This window comes from Oculina patagonica, chromosome 12 (assembly GCF_052425735.1).
Source record: "Oculina patagonica isolate OP01 chromosome 12, crgOcupat, whole genome shotgun sequence".
NCBI classification, from domain to species: Eukaryota; Metazoa; Cnidaria; class Anthozoa; order Scleractinia; family Oculinidae; genus Oculina; species Oculina patagonica.
Window position 1 is genome coordinate 10,811,935 of NC_135769.1, and position 22,744 is coordinate 10,834,678.

A 22,744-nucleotide genomic window follows, 5' to 3' on the forward strand; every position below is an offset into this window, starting at 1 on the left:
ATTTGGTGTTTTACAGTTGTCTTTACAGTAGCCTGCGAAGAACGGGGCTATGAAGTTTTTGAATGCGCATTTAGAAAACGAGCGTTTTCCAAATGCACACCCAAAAACTACGTAGGTTACTATAAACTACGTTGTCTGGTTTGTCACGCTGGTCGTAGCAAGATCTCATTAACACTAAATTTCCCGCCTTTTTATCTCGTATCCAGAAATGACAGAAATTTTTTAAAACATCCTGCGAAGCGGGTCTGTTGGGAGGGGGTGTGACTTTGAATGGAAACTTCGGTTAAAAAGCTGTAGTATATCAATATTTTCTCGCAGGGGTGTTTGATATCGACGAATCTCACCTTAAACTGACTATCGGCGGTATTTTTCTTACAGTTCCTGGTTAGGTATCTATTTGCCCAAGATGCCAATTAATTTATTGAAGGCAAAGATAACACAATCGTGTCAGGTGGAAAGAAAAAAGGAAAACTAAACTAAGGATGATTATCATTATAAATATTATCCTGTGTCGCACCTTTTTAGAGTAAAGAATTGGGGACAAGAAAAGTGACCGAAAGCAAAGAGTTTTTTCATTGTTAAAGCAAAATTTCCACTATAACCAGAAGTACATGATCTAGAAGTCCACATCTCTGGTAATAGGTCTTGTGCTATCGGATTTGCGTGTGTGCTATTTTTAGAACAGGCCTCGCGCGCGAAAATTACGTAGACGGCTTTTGGCGCGAACTGTCAGACGGTTATAAATTAAAATCAAAATTTAAGAGTAATACGACTGTCAAAACGCTAGAGTTAAATAATGGCCAATGAAAATAATGTGTTTTCAATTGTTTTATCGCTCGCTTTTCGAAAATATTCCCAAACAATTTTCAGTTAGCAGTTTTAATATCGAAATTCAGAAAACGAGTATTCCAAACGAGCTTCAAGTCGTGGTTATTTTTGTAGCTCAAGAAAATATTATTTTGTTGATTTAAAGACGTTCAGCAAAGCGAAACATACTTTCTTTAACCAAAAAATAAATATTTTATTCTACCAATGGTTTCGTTTTCTTTGGTTTTTATTCCCCCTTCGAGCGCGCATAATTTGCCTGTGTAATATTAAATTCAAGGAGTTTATCACTGTATTGAAACGGAAAGCAACTTTTTCCATCTCTGGTTATCATCGGATGTTTTTCCATCACAGATCTCATAAAATTAGATCGATGCTTCCCCTTTATTTCGGAGTATTTTTTGAATTTGTTTTTAGTTTTAATTTGTTTTCTGAGTGAAATGTTTAATGGCAAGGTCACACGGCATTTAGATTATGTACTTCTGCTATAACTTGCTTTATAGCCTTTAAATTTAGCGTTTTCTTTTTTTTTTTTTTTTTGAGTCGTTTTTCTTTACACATTGTACAAAACCCGTCCCCCACCTCCCCAGTCTTCAAGGGGTGCTTGGGTACCCTGTGTCTGTGGTTAATATGTAACTTGATAACATTCGCCGACAGTTTATGGATTTGTAGAATGGACGCATTTACGTTACCACTTCTCGTCAAAATAGGCTCGATAAAGGTAGGAAAATGTGTAATTAATTTAGTTTACTATCTATTCTTCGATTTTTAAGGAAGATTTACCTCGGTGGTTATTTATAAACTGATATTTTCATTGCATGCATTGTCGGACCTCGCCAAACCGCCAGATGTAATTTGCAGAATTTGTAACTCAAAATAAACGTGCTAAGAATGTTCATTTGAGGCTTATTTTTTTCTGTAAAATATAATAAATGATTTCGCTCGGTTATTTGGGAGACTAAAAATACTATTTGACGGGGAATAAGACCCAAAGTCGAACTTTCTAGATCAATCTGTGCGATAACAATCGCAACATGAAAGATCAAAATGTCAAGTAATTAGCTCAAGTGTCAAGTTTTCAAGCCGCTCTCGATTTTTTCCGTTTTATTTACCCAGGCTAGTTTTTGGATAAAATCGAAGATGAAGTGATACCTTTATTCAGAGAAATAGTTTTGACAGCCTAATCCATGTACCAGATTGACTTTTCGGCTCACGAAGTTGACCTAAATTTAAGCGTCATGCAACATGGCCGAAGCGTATAATTTTGAAAATTTGATAAAAATTCAGATTTAAATTTTATTCGGATCTGAGAGCGTTAAATAACTGTTGAAAGATGATATTTTAATACTATGTACCAGCCTTTGCTGCTACGGATCATATTTTTTATACTCGCCTTCGAAAAAAGTAGTATTTTAGAGCCGAATTTGGCGCTTCGAGCGGCCAAATCCGAAGAGTCGTCTCGACGAAAAAAATAAAAATCGAAACAATCTCAGAGATACATTTTTGAAACAAGTTAGTAAAAGCCTTTATCCTGACAAAGTTTGAGAAAATCGATTTTATTTATCTTGCATATGTACAGGCGATCCTAAGAGCAGAACCCTCTTAAGCAGTTGAGAAAAGCAAGCCTGGATATTTTTTTCAGGCAAGGATGAATGAACAGCTACTGAAAATTTCAGCATTGTAGAGTAAATCCTTTTTCAAAATTTTGAAACCTTATGCATTATATGGGGGGTGTCTGAGGGTTTATTTATAGAAATTGGATAATGAGCCTGCTGAGTTCCTTTCACTTTCTTACAAGCTTCAGTTTCGCAGGAAATGAATACAATAGAAGAGCTAACAGGAACTTATAAAGGAATTATTTTTACTTTTTTTTCCAGGAGGAAAATTTAAAGCTAACCTTCTATCTAGAAAGATTAGGGAAACGAGTTTATCAGGTTTAACTATTCCATCCGCTTTTTCAAGTACGTTCGAGTTTGGTTTGCGATATTCAAATCTATTTTAATCTGAGCATGGGGGGGCACCGTCCGAAAATAGGGGTGGGGTGATCAGAGCGCTCCCTTAAACGCTTACTTTATTTCAGACCAAAATATACGAATTTCCATACCCCAAAATCGGTACTCTATTTCAGTCCAGACCCTACCCAGAAACTGCTTTGCTTTGCGTAAAAATAAACGTACTTCTAAAGGGATGAATGGTAACAATCGTAAAAAATGCTTTCTTCCACCAAAAATTATACCTCATAGTCCTTATCACGGTTTTCGACGCCAACTTGACGAGTAGGAAAAGCGGGTAGAAATTACGTGCAGTGTTTGTATGGGAATCCGACGGCAAAAAAATTGAGTTCGACTAGGCAGAAGTTCTTATTCGCCGAGTTTGAAAGATGTAGCTGGGCTAGGAAGCGTTCACCTACGTTTTTAATTTCCCATACATTTGTCTATAATTTTTCCCGCAAACGGCGTCAATCATGCTGGAAAAAATACAGACAAATGTATGGAAAAATTAAAAACGTAACTGAACGCTTTCTTGCCCAGCTACATCCTTCAAATTCGGTGAATAAAAACTTTTGCCTAGTAGTTTAACTTTACAATTCATAAGCTGTCCAGAATACAGAGCATACACTATTTCAGACCGAAACAGCCAAAATGTAAAACCGGATTTCAGACCAAAACGGCTCGAACACTATGCCCTTTGGATATAGCTTATATACGGGAGTTCCCTCCCCCCCCCCTCCCCCCCCCCCGAACAAAGGATTATCAGTGTTTTGACGGCAACATAAATTTACTGGTAACACTACAAATAAGCGAGAACTGTCAAACATGGCCTTGCATTGCTGCACGTTCTCATACTCGTCATGGGTAATACTTGGATCCGTATCATATTTCCAGACTAGGGCGCCATGGCATCTAAAATAACACATAAACAAATGGAAGGAACGAAATCTGGAACTATGACAGAAACCGAACGTGATGAAAATTTTTAATTTGAATGATTAAATTAAGGCAAAACTGTTTTTCGTTAAAAATCGTAATTTAGGAGAGAAATCGTCTTTAACTCTCATAATCTACGTGCCTGATACCACGAGTAATGCTACAGTTTAACAAGTTCTCTCGTCACGTATCAACAATCTCCGATTTCCAGGCATATAATCATTCAAATTATTGGGGTTTCAATGTATATCGGGTATGTAGGAGCATAATTTTCTTTTTTTCTTTTTTTTCATATATATAAGTTCTTTAGTATCTACGGCTTGATACAAACGGTTCCAAACTAGATTCTTTCTATTTAAAATATTTCATCCCAATTTTATAGCTAATATTTTTGCCTAATGTCACGCAACGCTATTCATAGATGGGTGTAACAAAACGCTCAAGGGCATGTTGACAGCTGTTCATGCAATTCCGGAGTCACAATAATACGTATTATGAGCGATCAACAACTTGCGTATGGTAAGAAAAATCTTACAAAAATACTTCACAAACCAAAGAAGACGAAGTCTATATATATTTAAGGTAAGTCATTTTTTAATAGGAACTGTGTCGAAAACTTGCGTTGTTATGACGGGTGGTGATTTTGCATGCAAAAATCAATCGACTTCCGCTCGGGTTCGTATTTATCCAGTTGTCCATTTGGTTTAAATTCGCCACCACTGTACTGGTTGTCTTAAATTCGAAGTTGTCGATTGGATTTAGTCCCCCGTTGATGAAGTAAGTGACATTTTAGGTATCACTCCTGATTAAGATAGAATTATAAACTAAATTACAAGCATATTTTATGGAGTTGGTAATCGATTCATGGTGAAATCGTGAAGTCAAGAGGCAGTCCTTGTCCATGTTTTTATTCATAACATTAACAAGCTCGTTCTATTCTTTCCGTATACAGAGCCCCTATCCTTCTCCCAATAATTCTGTCTCTGTAATATTTTCCTGCGACGTCGAAAATGAAAGGCCAACCAAGTCACTCAAATAGATTGTTTATTATGTTTATTATTTGTTAATTATTACTTAATCAATGGCCTATGGGCATCATCTTGGAGCTTTCATGGACAGGGACTTTTTTCTGTACGTTCCTCGAGCCGACTTTGCGGAAAAAACGTCAATAGCACAATGTCAAAAGCGGAAATTAAAAGGTTTCCACTAGCTCTCAGTCACACTAGATGAATACACAATGAACTGTTGAATAAGGATATCGCCAAGAAAATTAGGTGCTCTTTGATATTACTTGTACTATGGTAAAATTACCAAAGGATAAGAGGATTTTTAACCCTCGAGATCTGTTGAATGCTCGTTCTTGGTTTCAAATTATTCCAGAAAACGTGACTGATCAGATTTCTCGCATTTTTAACATTTTAATTATTTATATTGCTTTATGATATTGAATGATGCAACTATCATTAAAATCTTCTGGCACTCGAACCAAATGAAAGCTTTAGGCCTATTTCACACTAGCGACATAACAACATAAAGAAAATATCAGTTCTTTCATTATGTCGTTATTCTTATTTCATTATGTTCCAACTCTTGTTATGTCGTGTTATTCACATTGGTGACACATCCACGTGATGTGTTTTATGCATTTGCGTGACCTTGCCGTTATGTCGTTATGTCGCAAGTATGAACCAGGTATAAGAATATTTTACGATTCTGTAACTGCCCCGTAGGTAGATAGCTGACGAATACACGTTTAGACTGGGGTTGGTCTGCAACGTTTATTCTGCATTTATTCGTTAATTTAAGAATAAAACAAAATTGTAACGCTAAGCCTGGATCATTTCCCTCTGTGAGCTGTGAGTTATTAGCATATATCAGGCAGGTGGTTTGTAGCTTAAAATATGTATGACGTCCCAATGTTAATTGATATTAGATCGTAAACATCATTGGCTGCGGTCACATCTGGGCTACTAACTATAGTTAAGACGGCGATAACTACAGTTAGCTATTTCGGTAATGTGACCGCTTCTCTGTTCACCCTAACTATAGTTAGAATATTTGCGCCTCGCTGATCCAAAACAGTACACACTAATTATAGTTATACCCAAGCAGGGTTCGCGGGTTAGTCTTACGTTTACCAACGAACAACCAATCAGAATGTGACAATTCTTTTCGCACGTGCGAGATGAACATAAATATGCAAAACAAAGCGTGAAGGGAAGGAAAAAAGGAAAACAACATGCCAAGAAATTACATATCACCAGTGTTAGCAATAATAAAGCTTGAATTCTTCGGCTTCTGGCATCCTTACTTCATTTTATTTTCTTTCACGCCGAGATGCCGTGCAAAAATAGAAAAATACTAGGAACAACCAGACACAGATCACCAACAAGGGCTGTCGACTTGAACTAATTTAAATTCGAAATTATTCAAAAGCTGATCAGCACTAACTATAGTTAACTGCTTTGGTGTGACCGCAAAGACGACCAAAAGCACTAACTATAGTTAGCTATGACGTCACGTAACTTGAGACTAACTATAGTTAAACTTTAGTTACGTCGTAGATGTGACCGCAGCCATTGTGAAATGTAAACTTCATTTTGAGCATCAGCAGTGTGGCTGATATCCAGAGGGGCCCTTCTGGTAACAATTAAAAAAGGGATTATTTGTCGCAAGAAAAAAATAACGATATGTATAAAATTCAATATTCTGTGCAAAGTGGCTTGCACTCTCCTTAAGATTCAAGTGCTTCCACACGCACGTGCTGAATACGAGTATTGATTGGCATGTGCTGCATCAAGAGACAACCATACAGCGCAAAATTGACACTAAAGCTAGTGCAAAATCCTGACTGAGGATACTAGTTATCCGCTTAATTGTAAACTTTGGTTCTGTGTATAAAGTGTAATTTTCATGAGCATGTTTTTTTCTTTCTTTTTTTTTTTTCCTTTTTTTAAGCTATGCGTAATGCCTGGTGGCATTGTGTTACAAAGGGTTGTATTTCAGCAGTTCTAAATACGTGCAGCTAGTGTTTTTTTTTCTGTTGCAGCATGTGAAAAAGTTTTTTCGAAATCCCAAAAGAGAAAAAGAACGTAGCCATGTGCAGTATTTTCGTTGTTGTCCATCGGCTTTATCTAAATTTAATGCCATTTATAAACAAAAGAAAGTAAGTTGTTCTCATCACTAGATTATTAAATTTTTAATCAGCCTGGTTCTTAATCGCTTGGATGGTTACCGATCGGTCGGTTGGCTATTTATATTCGGAAGAACCATGTTTGTTTTCTTTCTTTCTTTCTTTCTTTCTTTCTTTCTTTCTTTCTTTCTTTCTTTCTTTCTTTCTTTCTTTCTTTCTTTCTTTCTTCTTCTTTCTGGCTGACTGACTCTTCATTCGTTCATTAATTTGTTTGTTTGTTTGTTTGTTTGTTTGTTTTCAGGATGGATAAAAAATTGTGAAGCTGTGCCATGTTGTTGGTTATCGGTCTATTTCTTCTCCTCCATAGTCAAGCAAGCTGGGCGTGTGCTACAGCTAAATGGATACATTTATGTAAGTCAAACGTATGTTAGAACTGCCGTTTCCTTCACCAAGATAACGTTTATGATGTTCATATATAAGGCTCTTTTTTAAGCGATGGCGTGACATCGCTTTTATGCCATCGCACGATCGGTTCGTTTTGTCTGTTTGGCCCGATCGAACAGAAATCAAGTTTAACTTAACAAGAAATCGCCGCGTAAAACACAAAAGCAAAATACTTCTGTGCAGTTAGAAAGGAAAACTACAATGTATGAACGAAAGAGACTTATTATATATGATGAAATCTATTAGATTGAGAAAACAGAAATTTCTAATTCTTAAAATACAAAGGGCCGCTGTGAGCAAGAGACTGTTTGACCGTTAATAAAAGCTTGCTCGCGCGTATCGTATGTCGTTTATCCGTGATATCACACTGCAGTATAACGCAATCTTTGTTGAGACAACATAGGGAAATCTAAATAAATAATAAAAATATAAAATAAAGTATTACTGATGTTCAATTGAGCAAATCTACGAAGAAAATGTATTATTTGCATCCTTGGTCTGTGAATTCATAACAACTGCATTTATTTGAATTCCATCAGATCCTCGGACTATACTATTTTAATATACAATCACTAACATTGCTTCTTATCAGTTCTTATGTTAAAAAAATGTAAGATGCAGTTGGATAACAGTCTTTTCGACACACAAGGTGTCAGCTACTATTATTTACTTTAAGTTTTCCTCAAAATTATGTAAGACCCCTCGTGAAACGCCATCGCTTCTGCATGCATCGCGTGCCAGTTATTTATGATTTCTGTGCCAAACGATGGACCCTTCCAGTTTGTTCCACTTTAACAAATATATAACAAAATTACATTGATATTCATGTGATTGTAACTTCTCCTAAAGCTAAAATATGGCCTTAATACTACACATAACCTTAATTTGACATGACCTTACTTGTTTTTCATATCCTTGTTACGTTACCATAAATTCGATTTTGCCAAAATATGAAAGTGAGTCTTGGTACACTACAACATCGACCACTTGTTACTGTTTTATCGGACGTCATGTTACTAGAGACTAATCCATTGCCTTCTTATTGATATGGTTAACTGAAAACGGACAAACTGCCTAGTTATAGAGCAGTTTTCAATTGGGTGTTGTAGCACCAAAACCAAAGTGATCACCTATGGCCACTCACAAAGGGCACAGACAATCCAGTAAACCAATCAAAACCCGAAGCAAATACATGTAGCCGACGCAAAGTGCAGGAACAAGTGTGCGAGCGAGTCACGATTGGTTTTGGTTTACTTCTAACTGGTTGAGAAAGTGGCGCGAGATTTTAAACCAATAAGGCAACACCAAAGCAATCGCGAATTATTTTTGAAACTCAAGTGAAACCCGCTCTTTCTTATTTTTCACAGCTCCATACGCTCCTACTCTTGAAATCAATACTTTGGAATTCCCGAATGAAGATGTCCTGCCTACTGGCTACAAAATCACAATTATTTGTACTAGCAATTCCTCAGAGAGCAATTGGGGAAGCCAATACTATGGTCAGCCGTATTGGATCCAGTTTTTTCATGGTAGTTTTCATGGGTATGATTACATCGGAGACTGTGGCGGCGGTGATGGTAACGTTGATAGCGAAGACTCAAAAGTATGCACATATGTCATCCAAAATTCTACAGAGAAAAATTCTGGAAACTACAGCTGCAAATCAAGCAATCAAATGACCTGCACGTACGATCTTCTTTACTTGGAGTTTAAAAGTAAGCATTTAAATTTAGTCTTATATCTCACAACTTAACGGCGTCAATGATTAAAAAATTATAAAAAAAACTATTTGTGTAGTATTTCTTATATATGACATTTCCACGACTTCATTTATAAATTATTGTTAATGAAGTCGTTGAATTATACATTATCGAAATGCGACTCGCTACAAGGTCTAGGGCATGCGTCCCCGAAAATTGTTGAAATATAAAAGTACTGAATTGTGAAATATGGGGTTTTTCGTTTCTTCCAATTCAAGAAGGTTGTTACACTAGGTACGAGTTTCGGCACTTAACATACACATCTCATGTAATTTATCTTGCTCAACCATGTGAAGGAATGGTCAATAATTAGTGTCCTCCTTTTCCTGTACATTGCACTGTTAAAGCATACAACCTCTGTGAATTTAGAGGATTGCATGACGGGTGTGGGAGGTGTCATGGCCTTATGGTTAGTTCGACCGCGGTCAAACGACAGAAAAATGCAAAAAATAAGAAAAGTACTTTAAAGATAAGGTTTTAATTTTCACAGTTCAAAGTTCGATACATTACCGGTATCCTGACAATTTACTAAGTTTTTTGGAGCTTTACTAAAAACGTTCTACGTGTTTGAAAATCGCGATATGCGACTATTATCGGCGCCATTTGTCAAAGCACTTTGGCTCGAATGCGGAAAAAACACTAGCTTACCTGAGGAAAACGGAATATGTTTACACTATGCAACCATTTTTTCGATCCTTGCTCATTCTAACACATTCAATATAAACCAAATTCGCCGAAATAGAGCGAAAAGCTGCCAGAAACGTTTGACCGCGGTGAAATGGTTAGTGCGCTGGACCCCCGATCGAGTGGGTCAGGGGAGAGCCCTTGTCGGGGCACTGCATTGTGTTCTTTGGCAAAACGCTTTAGACTCCCATAGTGCCTCTCTCCACCCAGGTGTATAACCGGCGAATTTACCGCTGGCGGGTATCCCTGCTATAGACTAGAACCTCGTACAGGGGGAGCGGAAAAGCTCCTAGTCGCTTCATGCTACTTAAACCGGGATAAGCCCCGGTCTGGTGGGCTACCTAGTTCGTATGTAGACTTTTTATGAAGGTCAAACGCGCAACAACACAAGCCAAAGATAACGTGCTTATTATAATGTTTACATTTAATTGCAGAGCCATCACCGCCACGTTTCCAAGTTGATCTTCCACTTCGTTTAAACGTTTCCGCCGGAAGTAAAGCCAATCTGAGCTGCACTGCGTCAGGTGTTCCCCGACCAGTCATCACGTGGTTTAAGGATGGTCGTCGCATACCAAGGTCTTCTGTGTCAGGAGTAAAGGGTTCTTCGTTGTTGGCTTTTGAGACTGTACGCCTTAGCGACCAAGGAAATTACTGGTGCGAGGCAAACAGCACTGAAGGGTGGAACAGGTCATCTACTGTGAATCTGACAGGTACTGAAAAGCTAAAAATCTTCCAAATCTCTGGTTTCTATTTTTACCTTTATGTTACGTCACTTCCAGCCTCGAGTAGCTCTTGCTATCTGTGGCTTGTGATTAAAACCTTTATGTAGAAGATCATGGTTTATATATAATTATGTTGCAACTTTCGCCCTTACATACGGATAATAATGAAACCACTCTTCTCGCCATGAAAGACTAAAACACAGATTTTCCTGTAAACCAAATTCTACTTTGGTTTCTAGAAGACTATTTCCGTGATTTCATTTCTTATTCATTCATTCATTCATCCATTCTGCATTTACTTTTTTTTATTCTTATTTGTTTATTCCTTTCAGTTCTATGGGGACCAGTCTTCTCAATTCACCCCAAGAGCAGCTCTCAATACCTTGAAGATGGTGTTGCCACAGTAACGCTACTTTGTGAAGCAAATGGCTTCCCGCGTCCTGTGATTGGCTGGTTAAAAAACAACTCGCGCGTTACACGTGGCACCGTACAGACGAAAGGAAGCATCTCCTCTCTCGTCGTCGCTTTCAGTGAAGCAACAAAAAAGCCCTTAAAATATCGTTGTTTTGCAAGAAATTCTTTGGGAAACACACTCTCCAAAGAAGCGACATTGACAATTACGGAAAAAAATGGTAAGCTAAACATAAAAAGAACATTTGTTTTTTGTGGCCTTGGGGTTTGGGATTGTTTGGAACGAAACTGTACAGGACGTCTGTAAGCTAACCTTGTGAAATGAGAAATGACAAGGCAAATTATTAGCTTATTGAGCGGGTTAACAGTTATTCAATTCTCGATGCGGTAAGCCTGAGGTTTTTGTTTTGTTTTGTTTTGTTTTGTTTTGTGCTGAGTAGTATCCGCCGCTGTAGGACAAAGACAAAATGACAAAATAAAGTTATATCCACGTGTGGCCTGATTTCAAACACCTCAGGAACACTCCGTGCCTTAATTAGTTCAAGGCTAAAAATAAAAAATCGATCGCCCTCTTTCGAACAAAACAAGTACATCCTAACCCGCTCGTTTATAACAACAACATCTGGGGTAGTCACTAAAACAATTTCCCCGCACTGCTTAGTATGTGTTATCTTTTACTAGAGTGGTCCCTCGACCCATTTCTCTTTATAACTCAGTAATTTTTATTTTCCATATATCATGGGTCCAGCTTTTTACATTCATCCTAAAAGCATAAAAGCATCACTTGGTGACACTGTGGTGCTTAAGTGTGCTGTCCAAACAGTTTCCCGCCCTAACATCACGTGGTTGAAAGACGGCAAGGCATTTGAAGACGCTAGTGATAAGACGATGATTCAGGAAAATACAAACGAAACTTCAAAGCTTCGCATAATCTCCGTAAGTGAAGAAGACATCGGACATTACGCATGTTTGGCAACTATACAAAACGTCCAGGTTTCATCCAGGGAGGCAAAACTTTCGTTAAAGGGTAAGAGAAATGAACAATTATAAACAATTTATTTCTACAAGTGTGCATTTGAAGTGAAGTTGAGAAAGGTAACGAGGTGTACAGTTCAAAAACAACAATTTAATTTTTTATTTAAGAAAAAGTTAATCGTTGATATAAATGCCTGTAACTTTTTATTCCACAGATGATACCGTCACTTCGGACATAATGTCTAAAATTGTCTGGTCCTCTGTGGGCATCGGTTCCTTTCTTATTATTATCATTGTGGCCCTGGTTGTTTTCAAGTGGAAGAGAGGACAGAGAAGAAAATGCAACTACCAACTCAATAAAGAAGTAAGCCAAGATTTTAGCTGTCTTGTTTGTTTGAATATTGTTATTTTTTTTGTTGTTGTTGTTGCTGCTTTTGTGATTGTTTCAATTGTTCAACTGAAGTTGTAATTACGTTTATGCTTTTTTTTACCGGTTTGGGGGGCGATTTGAATGAGAGCGAAGGAGGTTTACGTTGCGAGTTCTAAACGGTAATCGATCTGTCAATGTCAATACGACACGCCACGATACGACACGAGTTTCAACTACAGTTAAGAGTGTGTCCATAAGAGGACCAGGCAACAGGTGAAACAGCTTATATCACCGATTTCGCCCAAACTTAGCATAAATGTTGGGTATGGTGAGCTATTTACTGTGGCAAAACATCAGCTCAAAATTATAGCTGTGTAGGGCTAGGCTATGTATCCCCTCTATGAATATCCTTATATTGGATTTAGTCAAACAACTATATGATGACTACACTACGTACTTGCCCCAGCGAACGGCCGTACCGCTGACTGAAACGGCAGGCTCAAAGGTAGAAATTCAACATGGCGGCTGTTTATTTTCCAGTTAAATTTATTTCATGCAAACTGGCTGAGAGAAGTTCCGTGAACTTTGAATGACTTTATTGACAACCTGTTTACACCTTTCACGAAGAATGAACGTTAACCACGATGTATTGGCTAAGTTCATCGCGCCTCAAGGCAACAGTACATGTCAATTGAGATCGATCGAAGTATCGAAGTGCAGCGAGGAAGAACAAATTCTTCAAAAGAAAGCATCTGTGTGTCGATAAGTGGCATGTATGTAGTATTACTTTCTTGTTTCTTAACTTTGATGTGCCTAAATGTTGAATTGAGCGAGCTTTTGAAGAAAATCTTTCCCTGCTATTTTTACATTTGCTATCACAACATTGCCGAATTATATGGCTCTGAAAACGCTCCGAAAAATGCCCTAACTGCCTTTTCTTCGCCAATATTTTGATTGTTATCTATAGATTTATGCTTGATTAGCTATTTTGTACCGATTTTATGCCAAATTAAGGCAAATAAATGGCTTCTGTGTTTCGGTGAATTTTGATGAAATAGCAAGAAATCGTTAAGTCACGTGTGTTTAGTTCCTCAATACTAAAAAAATATTAAAGTCCCCAGACATTTTGTGGCATTTTTGTGAAGTTTAATGATGGATTTCATTACCCATGTAAGAATAATGTATATAAGTTGTTGCTCATGGGAGATATTGGGCACTAGTTAAAGGCTATTTTCTTACAGTACGAAATGTGTACCTTTCAAAAGACCGTTTGAGGAGAAGAAATCAAATCGGACGGTTGAAGTGAATTATTGTACTTAAAGCCTAATAACCAAAGAATATTGTGCAGTGAATTTTATTTACAGAAGTCTTTTTTTCTTGTGAAACTGGTCAATCAAAGTCAGCTAATTAAATATGCATAAATTAGTGAAAAATGGCCATTTTTGCAAAAGGTGTCATAACTTGAAGGAAATAAAATATTTTGAGCTGATGTTTTGCCACAGTAAATAGCTCACCATACCCAACATTAATGCTAAGTTTGGGCGAAATCGGTGATATGAGCTGTATCACCTGTTGCCTGGTTCTGCCCTGTTCTCTCACGGACACACTCTTAAAGTAAAACTTGAGACATAATTGAGGCGCGTCGTATTGACATTGCGACAGACCGATTACCGTTTTTACAAACTCGCAACGTAAACCGCCTTCGCTCTCATACAAATCGCCCCCAAACCGGTAAAAAAAAAACAGGAACGCAGGTAAATAAGAACATTTCTATTTTAAGATTATGAATAACTAATACAGCGTTTGGGTCCCCTGTGGTATGTGTAAAGCGGAGGTTAGAATGGTGAACCCATAATTTCCTCGGAAATTTGCATCTATGTTGCATTTTGATTGCGCAGCAATCCAATATACCTTTTTCGTTACATAGGTTAATTGCTAACTTCAGATTGTGTGACGTGACGTTTTCTTAAAAATTTAACAAAAATAAGAAACATTTTGTATTCATCCACGCGCAAATATCATAACCTTTGATCGAAAAAACAACTCCTCGGAGTTACCTCAGAACATGAAATGGAGCAAGAGACAACGAAGCTAAAGAGGTCTAACTGATTGAAATGTTTTTTTTTAAGACAAGCAAGTGGATCTAGCCCTTGATACATAAATGAGGCTTCAACAATTTCATATAGTTAAAGGTGATATAGTCTTTTATGTAAGGACTGCGGTCTTCGTGCAAAGTTCATTACCTTGCCAGTAAAGTAACGTGTGAACATTTTAACGCAGATCATTAAAAGCCAACAAGAATTTATTGAGCTTCAATTTAAAAAGAGCGAAGATACAATCAATCAGCTCAGAAACAGCCAATCCTCCGAAAGTGACAGCACTCCAGATGGCGCACATACCATTCCGGACGAAGACCAAGTCGTCGATAACGAAATGTACTTACAACGCATGGCAATTGATAGAAATTGGGAAATTCCTCGAGACAGGCTGGTCGTAACAGCAGAGAAACTTGGCGGAGGGGAGTTTGGAATTGTAAATAAAGGAATATACTTAAGAACAGATGGAAATGAACTCCCGGTGGCGGTGAAAACACTCAAAGGTGGGTACGCATTCTTATAGGGATGTGGAGGAGGGGGGTTGGGAATGGGAACTATCAAAGTTTATGGTGACGGTCTACCGCTATCAAACCCTAAACGTATTTTAAAGCACACGCACGATCTTCCATTCCTCTTCCATTCCCGACTTGTAAATGATAAAATGGAACAAGACCTACGTAAAGGACGAGCCACGATGCGATTAGAGATGGGTAGTTCCCGGGGGGGGGGGGGGGGGGGGGGGGTACTCCGGCTTGTAAATGACGGGGATGATCGAATGGAGGCAAAACTCAGGACCCAAAAAATCCCAAAGACTTCCGACATTACCCCGAAAAATCCCTGGACCACAAATAACCCCCAAAAAATTCTTGTCAAAGGACCTTTAAATTGCCAGGAGGGGCAATAATATAACACAAAGAAAACCATAAAAAATTGAACGCTCGTGTTTGTTTATTCATCATACCATATCAAACTATAGCAACATTAAAACCTGTTAAAAACACCCTTAATTTTGGCTTTAAGTGCTTATAACTCAAAAACGAGCTCGGTGACCCCCATTTTTTATTATTGAACATTGATCAGCATGTTAGGATACAACTTTTAGCGAAGTTAAAAAAAAATTCTACGAAGCGGTTTCAGAGCCACCTTAAACTTTCAATTTTTTAAGGTGGCTCTGAAACCGCTTCGTAGAATTTTGTTTAACTTTGCTAAAAGTTGTATCTTAACATGCTGATTAATTTTCAATAATAAAAAATGGGGATCACCGAGCTCGTTTTTGAGTTATAAGCACTTAAAGCCAAAATTAAGGGTGTTTTTAACAGGTTTTACTGTTGCTATAGTAACCAGTGACGTCATGGAAATAATCGCAACATATTTACCAATCATTGGGCATTAATTTCATACCATTATTGTAGCATCAACTGATAAAGATTTGTAGTACTGACCCGTCAAAGTATAAGAGCTGGAAAGTGCTGGAAACCGTTACCAGCCACCTTAAGTTCGTTTTTAATACCCAAAAGTATCCCCCTATTTAAATCAAGTTACCCAAAAAAATACTTGCCAAATTTTCCAACCCAAAAAAACATCCCGGAATCAAAAATTTCAAACCCAAAAAAATCCTTCGATCATCCCCGTCATTTACAAGCCGGAGTACCCCCCTGGGGGTAGTTTGCCTCCATCAATCACGTGTTCCCTCTCGATTGTCATCTCATCTCTTCTACTTGTTTTTAACAGACAACAATGACCAACAGCAGCGACTGGCACTCATAAAAGAGCTGGAAACACTTATCCGCGTCGGCCGTCATCCAAACATCGTGAGTCTTGTGGGAGCATGTACATTTGAAGGTAATGTAAGGAGATCACTCAAACATGCTGTACGGGCGTACATGTGCATCAACATGAACTCAACGTAAACTTGTATTGTCGGATAATTTTACTCGGCGTTCACAACTACGTCGAGGGGGATATTGGTATTAAAAAGGCTGGCATGAGCTATTTTTTTTTTAGTTATTTAATACTGGTTTTACAATTTTCAAGTTTTGCCACAACCTATTACAGCTAATAATTAATTGATTTTTTTCAGATTTCCCGAACTAGAGTTTGGGTCCTTGATTTTCATGTATGGAGTACCTTTAATGATACAGATTTTCTTCTGAACAAGTTATCTGCACTAAAATCGGGAATGTTGGAGAGTAGGTTCCATTTTTTGCCCATATAAGTTTTATTTTATTGCTTTCAGAACCTTTGTGTGTCATCATTGAATTCGTTTTTGGAGGAAGTCTTGACAACTTACTTCGAAGTAGTCGCGTTCAGACTCAGAGAGATGATCCATCTTACCACAACATTTGGTCGAGGCTAACGGAGAGGGAACTGTTAAAGATGGCTTCAGATGTTGCAGTTGGTATGAAACACTTGGAAAGTAAACAAGTAAGTTCTTTACGTCCTTTTTCATCTTTGTATTGATTTTACGGTCAGGCAGAGAGTTTATAACCAATACCGTTATTCGAAGATTTAAATTTCTCTTAAACAAGAATGCAGTTTGCCACTGACTAGGACAAAAATGGGTTTAAATAACAGCTTGCATCACACAGCCTTGAAATGGTTGTTCTCAAAATTGGGTACCTTATTGTTATTTATTTTCGCATGACTAAATTTTCGCAATTTTCAAAAAAAGCGCGAAATTAAAGACCCGCGAGTAAAGGTTCTCGCGAAAAATTAACGACGCGAACTTCAGTATCCTTCTATATAATTCGTTATGAGTAATCAGACAACGTTGCCGTCAGTTAAGTACATAATTATCTTGGTAGACAAGATAGATATACAGATAGATAACTTTATTTAGAGAGGGTAGCACGTAACAGAAAAATCTGATGAACTTGTGGCTCGCTATTCCAAAAAAAATTACAATTTAAGAAACAGTTAGCTAATCTAAATCTCTAAAATTTTGCTTAAGTTGCAATGATTAAAATACAACTTATTTATCTACTTATTCTAATTACAAAGCTAAAAATCTAAATAAAATGCTAAAAATGAATATACTTCCAATAATGGTACAGTCGTCAATCTACGTCTACTTTGTTACAAAGGAACATGTCAAACTGTTTTAAGTTTCTTTTGTTACATGGTTTTGTTTATGTCATTGGAAACTTCTTATGTGGAAAATTAAAATCAGTTACAAGTACCAATTTTGAGATTTACTGTTTGTTAATGTAGACCAGTATTTTGACAACTTTCGGGAAATTTTGATCCTTTAATCGTATTTTTTGGTCAAATCGCGAAATTTAAGTCCCGCGAAATATGCCTGTTCCATTTTCGCGAAATTAAGTTCCGCGAAAAAAAGTAACAATAAGGTAATTAATTGCAGTGGAGTTCCCAGTATTAGTAGTGTCGATTTTCTTTTTTTTTACCCACAGTGCATTCATCGAGACTTGGCTTGCAGAAATGTTTTGGTCGGAAGTGGCCTGGTAGCCAAGGTGGCTGATTTTGGAATGGCACGTGACATAACTACACATGGACAGTACATCAAGACAACCGAGGTGCGTTGTTGGCTTATTTCTTTGCCACTCCTGGTCAATATCAATATTTGTGGCACACATAAAGCACAGAAACAGCTTTTAAATAACTTCTATGCACAATTCCCATGCAGGTAACACTTGGGTGTTCTTCTCTTACTTCTCTTCGCTGCTTGGTTCCTTAATAATTATGTACATGCACTGTATGGTTTTTAAGTGGTAACATTTTCTCATTGCAACTATCAAGGCCTTAAGTTATATATAATTTATTTCTTCTAAACAGGGACGAATTCCATGGCTCTGGATGGCAATTGAAGCTTTAAGAGGAACTTGTACAACTAAAGGAGATGTGTAAGTGGTAAAAATTATTTACACTTGAACAGTTCTTTCTAGATAAAACTTTTCGTACGTTTACGTCAAATGCACAGCATAGTTAAGATTTCATAGTTAAAAATAACTGAGGATTTTAAGGCGTGTGTAGTCAAGACTAGAATGTGTTATTATTTATTTTTTTTACATTTTACGTTACAGCTCCAAGCTTTTACTTCTGATTCCCTAGAAAGGTGTCGGTAGGCAGGCAGGCAGTTATGGTGGCGGGCAAGCAGGCAGGTAGACAGCTAGTAGGTAGGTAGGTAGGTAGGTAGGTAGGTAGGTAGGTAGGTAGGTAGGTAGGTAGGTAGGTAGGTAGGTAGGTAGGTAGGTAGGTAGGTAGGTAGGTAGGTAGGTAGGTAGGTAGGTAGGCAGGTAGGTAGGTAGGTAGGTAGCCAAGAGAAGCAATGTGTTACCACAGATGTTTAATGATTCGCAGAATTTTGTAGAAATTGAAAATAACTGACGTTTACGCGTCTTGGCAGGTGGTCATTTGGAGTTGTTCTTTGGGAGATAGTTACTCTTGGTAAGTAAAACCACATCTCATAGGGTAAAGGAGTAAAATAACATTACATGACATCAACTTTATTTTGTCTCGAATAAGAAGTAGAAGTTGGTGAAGATGTATAAACGTATTGTTAAAATACAACCATCCCGTTCCCACGCTAGTCAAAAATAATGTCCTTTGCTACACCCTCATTTGACATCGCGGGACAAAAAATAATTCTGCTGCAATCGGGATTGCAGAAGCAAAATTGACTTCCGCTGGTTTCTGTACCATGAGGCGGCTAGTAGTATTGTTACTTACCTGAAATGCGATCTGTACTTATCCATCCAAGGTTTATTTTCCTAAGCACTTTGTGTCAGCGTAAGGGTGCCCTTTCAATTCGCCTCGATACATTTTAATATGAGAGAACGACAAGTGCCCGAGGTTGGGTTTGGCACTGAGATGAGTGTACTAACCTATTTTACCAAGTCAGGCAGTAGATGTTTCATCAGTTCTTTTGACTTTTTTATCAATAGGCGAACTGCCTTACAAGGGCGTGAAAGGCGTGGTCGAGCTTCATGAACAGCTGCAGGATGGAATGAGATTGCAGAAACCACCACACTGTTCTGATGAACTGTAAGAATAATTAACTAATTTGAAAAAAATGCTTGTACCCAGAATCTCCCTTAGGACACGGTAGCGAAAAAACGAGACATCTTTACCAGTGTTTATCTCGTCCAATTTCCTAGTTTCGTCCAGAGTTTTAGAAATTTTCAAACATATATCAGCCTTTAGTTCCGCCTCTCAAGTGTTGTGGTCACGCAAATAAAGCTACTTGCTGTTGTTGTTGTTGGTGGTGTTGTTGTTAATGATGATGATGACGATGATAATGATGATGATAATGATGATGATGATGATGATGATGATGATGATGATGATGATGATGATGATGATGATGATGATGATGATGATACTTCTTCCCTTATTTCCTAGTTACAACATCATGCTACGATGCTGGCAGAAGTCTCCCGACGATCGTCCATCATTCGAAGAACTTCATGTAAAGCTGCAGGAAATCCTACACGAGGAAACGGTAGGGACGTTTATGGTTTTCTTAATTTAATTTTGATAGCATTAGTCTCTTTTTAGAATATTTTCATTGAATCATTATTCTTTCTAGACTTACTGAAGTGGTGGTGGTACAAATTAATAAAAGTAATAACCCTCCTCAGCAATAACGCGCGGTAAAATTATGTTAACTCAGTCCTAATGGAATGACAATTCACATTTTTAATTACGTGCTATAAACGTTTTTGAGAAAGATAGGTCATTGACTAGGGTAATATGTGAAGCACTACCTCTATACTGGTAGGAATAGCAACATCTTTTTTTTCTCGATTTAATGTGGGGCGGGCACTTGATCAGCTGATAAAGAAGTAGAGCAATGTTTAACTGAAAATTCAATTCGAAATTGATTTGGTTTTGTGAAGGTCTCTGATGAGTCTCTTGGCAGAGACGAAACGTGCGTGTCAGACTAGCCACGAAAGTTTTGTAAAGTGATTGTTAATAAAAACGGTTCCTTTCTTTTTTTTATCTCTGTTGTGATAAAGTATACAGCTATTTCAATTAACGTTGTCAGATCAAAGCTTAAAGCTTAAAGGCAAGACCGAATGGTTTTCTGGGTATTCACTGGAACTTTGCATATTGGCCTATAGAAAATATACAAGTTTGTATTTTTGCACATGAAGAATTCATGAATTTGTTTTCCTCTCAGGATGCCTTTTCTGTAGCTTTCTTTCTCTGTCGAGTAGCTTTGAGTTTTGAAAAGTCTTCTGAAATTCAGTGTGGCTAAATTCAAATTACCTTGCTTCCACATGTTTGCAGAGAAAGACGTTCAAATCCGCGTTTGTCATGTCGTTATATCTCATAAGTATTCAGCACGTGAAGTTGCTCTCTTCTTCGATCCATACTACCTTTCGGCCTTGTCTTTAAGCTTTGGTCCGTCAACGTTAATTGAAATAGCTGTATATGGTATGGATAGCAAAGCCTTGAAACTAAAAAAAAATCAACATTTTGGAATGTTTAAAAGAATAATCAACCTAAAAGAGGTTTCTTTCCGAGCTAGGCTCGACAAAGTGGGACGGTGGCCTAATGATTAGTGCGCTGGACTCCAGATCGAGCGGTCCAGGGTTCGAGTCCTGGCCGGGGTCACCGTGTTGTGTTCTTGGGCAAGACGCTTTACTCGCATAGTGCCTCTCTCCACCCAGGTGTATAAATGGGTACCGGCGACATAATGATGGGAGGGTACCCTGCGATGAACTAGCATCCCATTCAGGGGGAATAGAAATATTCCTAGCTACTTAATACTACAAAAACCGGGATAAGCTCAGGCAATATGGGCCGCTTGGCTCGAGGCTTCCCCTTTTAGGCTTGGCAAAACTAGACAATGTAGGCTGCATGGCCATTCTGGCTGGACTAGAGAATGAAGGGAAGCATTTTTGATGGCGTGTTTTAAGAAGTTCTGTTAGCATGAAGTCAAAATCCTGTTATCGAGTGGTTTGCAATTAGCTTTTGTTGAGTGTCTTTAATCTAGAACCAAAGCAATCACAGCGATCAAGCACACAGAGCGAAAAACCACAATGTACCAATGAGAAAACGAAGCAAACGCACGTGACTGGTGCAAAGCGCGGGAAACGCGTGCACTCAAGTCTTGATTGGTCACATTTTTTCCTTTTTCATTTGACTGATTGAGTAGATAGCGAATTGTTTCTCTTTTTTTAACAACCACTTGCTGTAACGAAAAACCAAAACAATTTCGTATCGAATTTTCAGTTAAAAACTGCTTTACTTCTGTCACAGTTGGCAAAATGTATATTTTAGTGGGTATGACATTCTGTTTGCTAACGCTGTGGTGTTCTTTGCAGAGAATGTACATCAACGTCACCAACATTGACGACCAGCAGATGGAGACTTACAGGGAAGCCATTTCATTGTAAATAGGACACTTAACAACTTGCAGTACTTTCAGTTTTCACCAAAGAACATCACATGCCACGAAAGATGAAGCCTGCCATTGTGTGTTTCGTTGTTGTGCTTGTTTTGTTTTGTTTTGTTTTCGCTATGATTGTGCGTACTCTATTAACCTTTTTCACTCGATTACAAATCGCCTAATAATTTTACGTCAGGTAATGACCAAAGAAGATAATTATGAGAACTAAGGCTGTGCACTTGAAATCCGACGAGGGAAATCGTTTTTTTTTTTTTTTGTTTCATTAAAGCTCATTCGATCGCAGTAACTTTTAAGTAACATGCAGTCAAATGGTGAATAGTCAAAATAGACAGGGTAACTGATGCTCTTTTACCTGACAATTTTTTACGCTTTATAACAATTATCTTGAGTAAAGTTATAAACAATATTATTGCCTTTATGGCGGATAAAAAGAGAAGGAAAGAAGTGAAAGTAAAGGTCTAAAAAAAAAGAAAGTGAGAAAGAGCGCAAAAAAAGAGAACGCGCAAAAAAAGAGAGACTCTAAAAAAAAATATTTTTAATTATTATTCTTCATTGTGTATGTCTTTTCAGTAAAATTTGTACAGGTCTACGGCAGCATCAGTGTGACCCTCTATGTGTACACATGCAAATAAAAATTTAAAACTTATACAAGTTATGCCGGGTTTATTGATTATTTTGCTTACGTGTTCAAATGTTTTTTGGTTGTTTTTTCATTAAGCTCACTCAATCGCAATAACTTTTAATTGAAAAGGTCAATTGCCTTCCATACATCTTTTTTCGTATAAATTGGAAATAGCCAAAGCTTAAAGAGATATTTTTTGGAATTATTGTTTTTAAAAAATTCTTTTTTTATATTATAAAAAAAAAAAAAAATTTTGTAAAAAAAAGTTTTAAATAACATGCAGTCAGAAAAAAAAATATTCAAAATGGTGAATGAAAAGGGGAATGCCTTTTTTACCTGACATTTTTTTTACGCTTTATAACATTTATCTGGAATAACGTTATTAACAATATCATTGCCT

General features: G+C 37.5%; 1 protein-coding gene and 1 long non-coding RNA gene across 3 annotated transcripts in view; one reads left to right on the forward strand and one right to left on the reverse strand.

Annotated features, from left to right (window-relative positions):
- LOC144633352 (uncharacterized) overlaps positions 1 to 22,744 on the reverse strand; it is a 118,810-nt gene that overhangs the window by 14,382 nt on the left and 81,684 nt on the right. The gene's annotated exons all lie outside the window — the stretch shown is intronic.
- Positions 1,457 to 22,235, forward strand: LOC144633244 (fibroblast growth factor receptor 2-like). Of its 2 annotated transcripts, none has more exons than XM_078492076.1 (16): positions 1,457 to 1,546; positions 7,187 to 7,296; positions 8,697 to 9,044; positions 10,208 to 10,483; positions 10,828 to 11,127; positions 11,655 to 11,933; positions 12,097 to 12,245; positions 14,532 to 14,850; positions 16,079 to 16,189; positions 16,584 to 16,771; positions 17,758 to 17,880; positions 18,140 to 18,207; positions 18,711 to 18,751; positions 19,249 to 19,348; positions 19,706 to 19,805; positions 21,637 to 22,235. In XM_078492076.1, the coding sequence occupies exons 2-16, from the start codon at positions 7,215 to 7,217 to the stop codon at positions 21,706 to 21,708; spliced, it is 2,556 nt and encodes an 851-aa protein (XP_078348202.1). In that variant the 5' UTR covers positions 1,457 to 1,546; positions 7,187 to 7,214; the 3' UTR covers positions 21,709 to 22,235. The 2 variants fall into 2 exon arrangements, with proteins under 2 accessions (XP_078348202.1, XP_078348200.1); XM_078492074.1 differs by lacking the exon at positions 1,457 to 1,546 and adding an exon at positions 4,205 to 4,334.

What these genes read in the sequence shown, in the direction of transcription:
- LOC144633244 (XM_078492076.1), top strand. Translation starts at nt 7,215, where the DNA reads ATGTTGTTGGTTATCGGTCTATTTCTTCTCCTCCATAGTCAAGCAAGC. An exon ending in GGCGGTGAAAACACTCAAAG is followed by an intron (nt 14,851 to 16,078) that starts GTGGGTACGCAT and finishes TGTTTTTAACAG; the next exon opens with ACAACAATGACCAACAGCAG. An exon ending in AAATCCTACACGAGGAAACG is followed by an intron (nt 19,806 to 21,636) that starts GTAGGGACGTTT and finishes TGTTCTTTGCAG; the next exon opens with AGAATGTACATCAACGTCAC.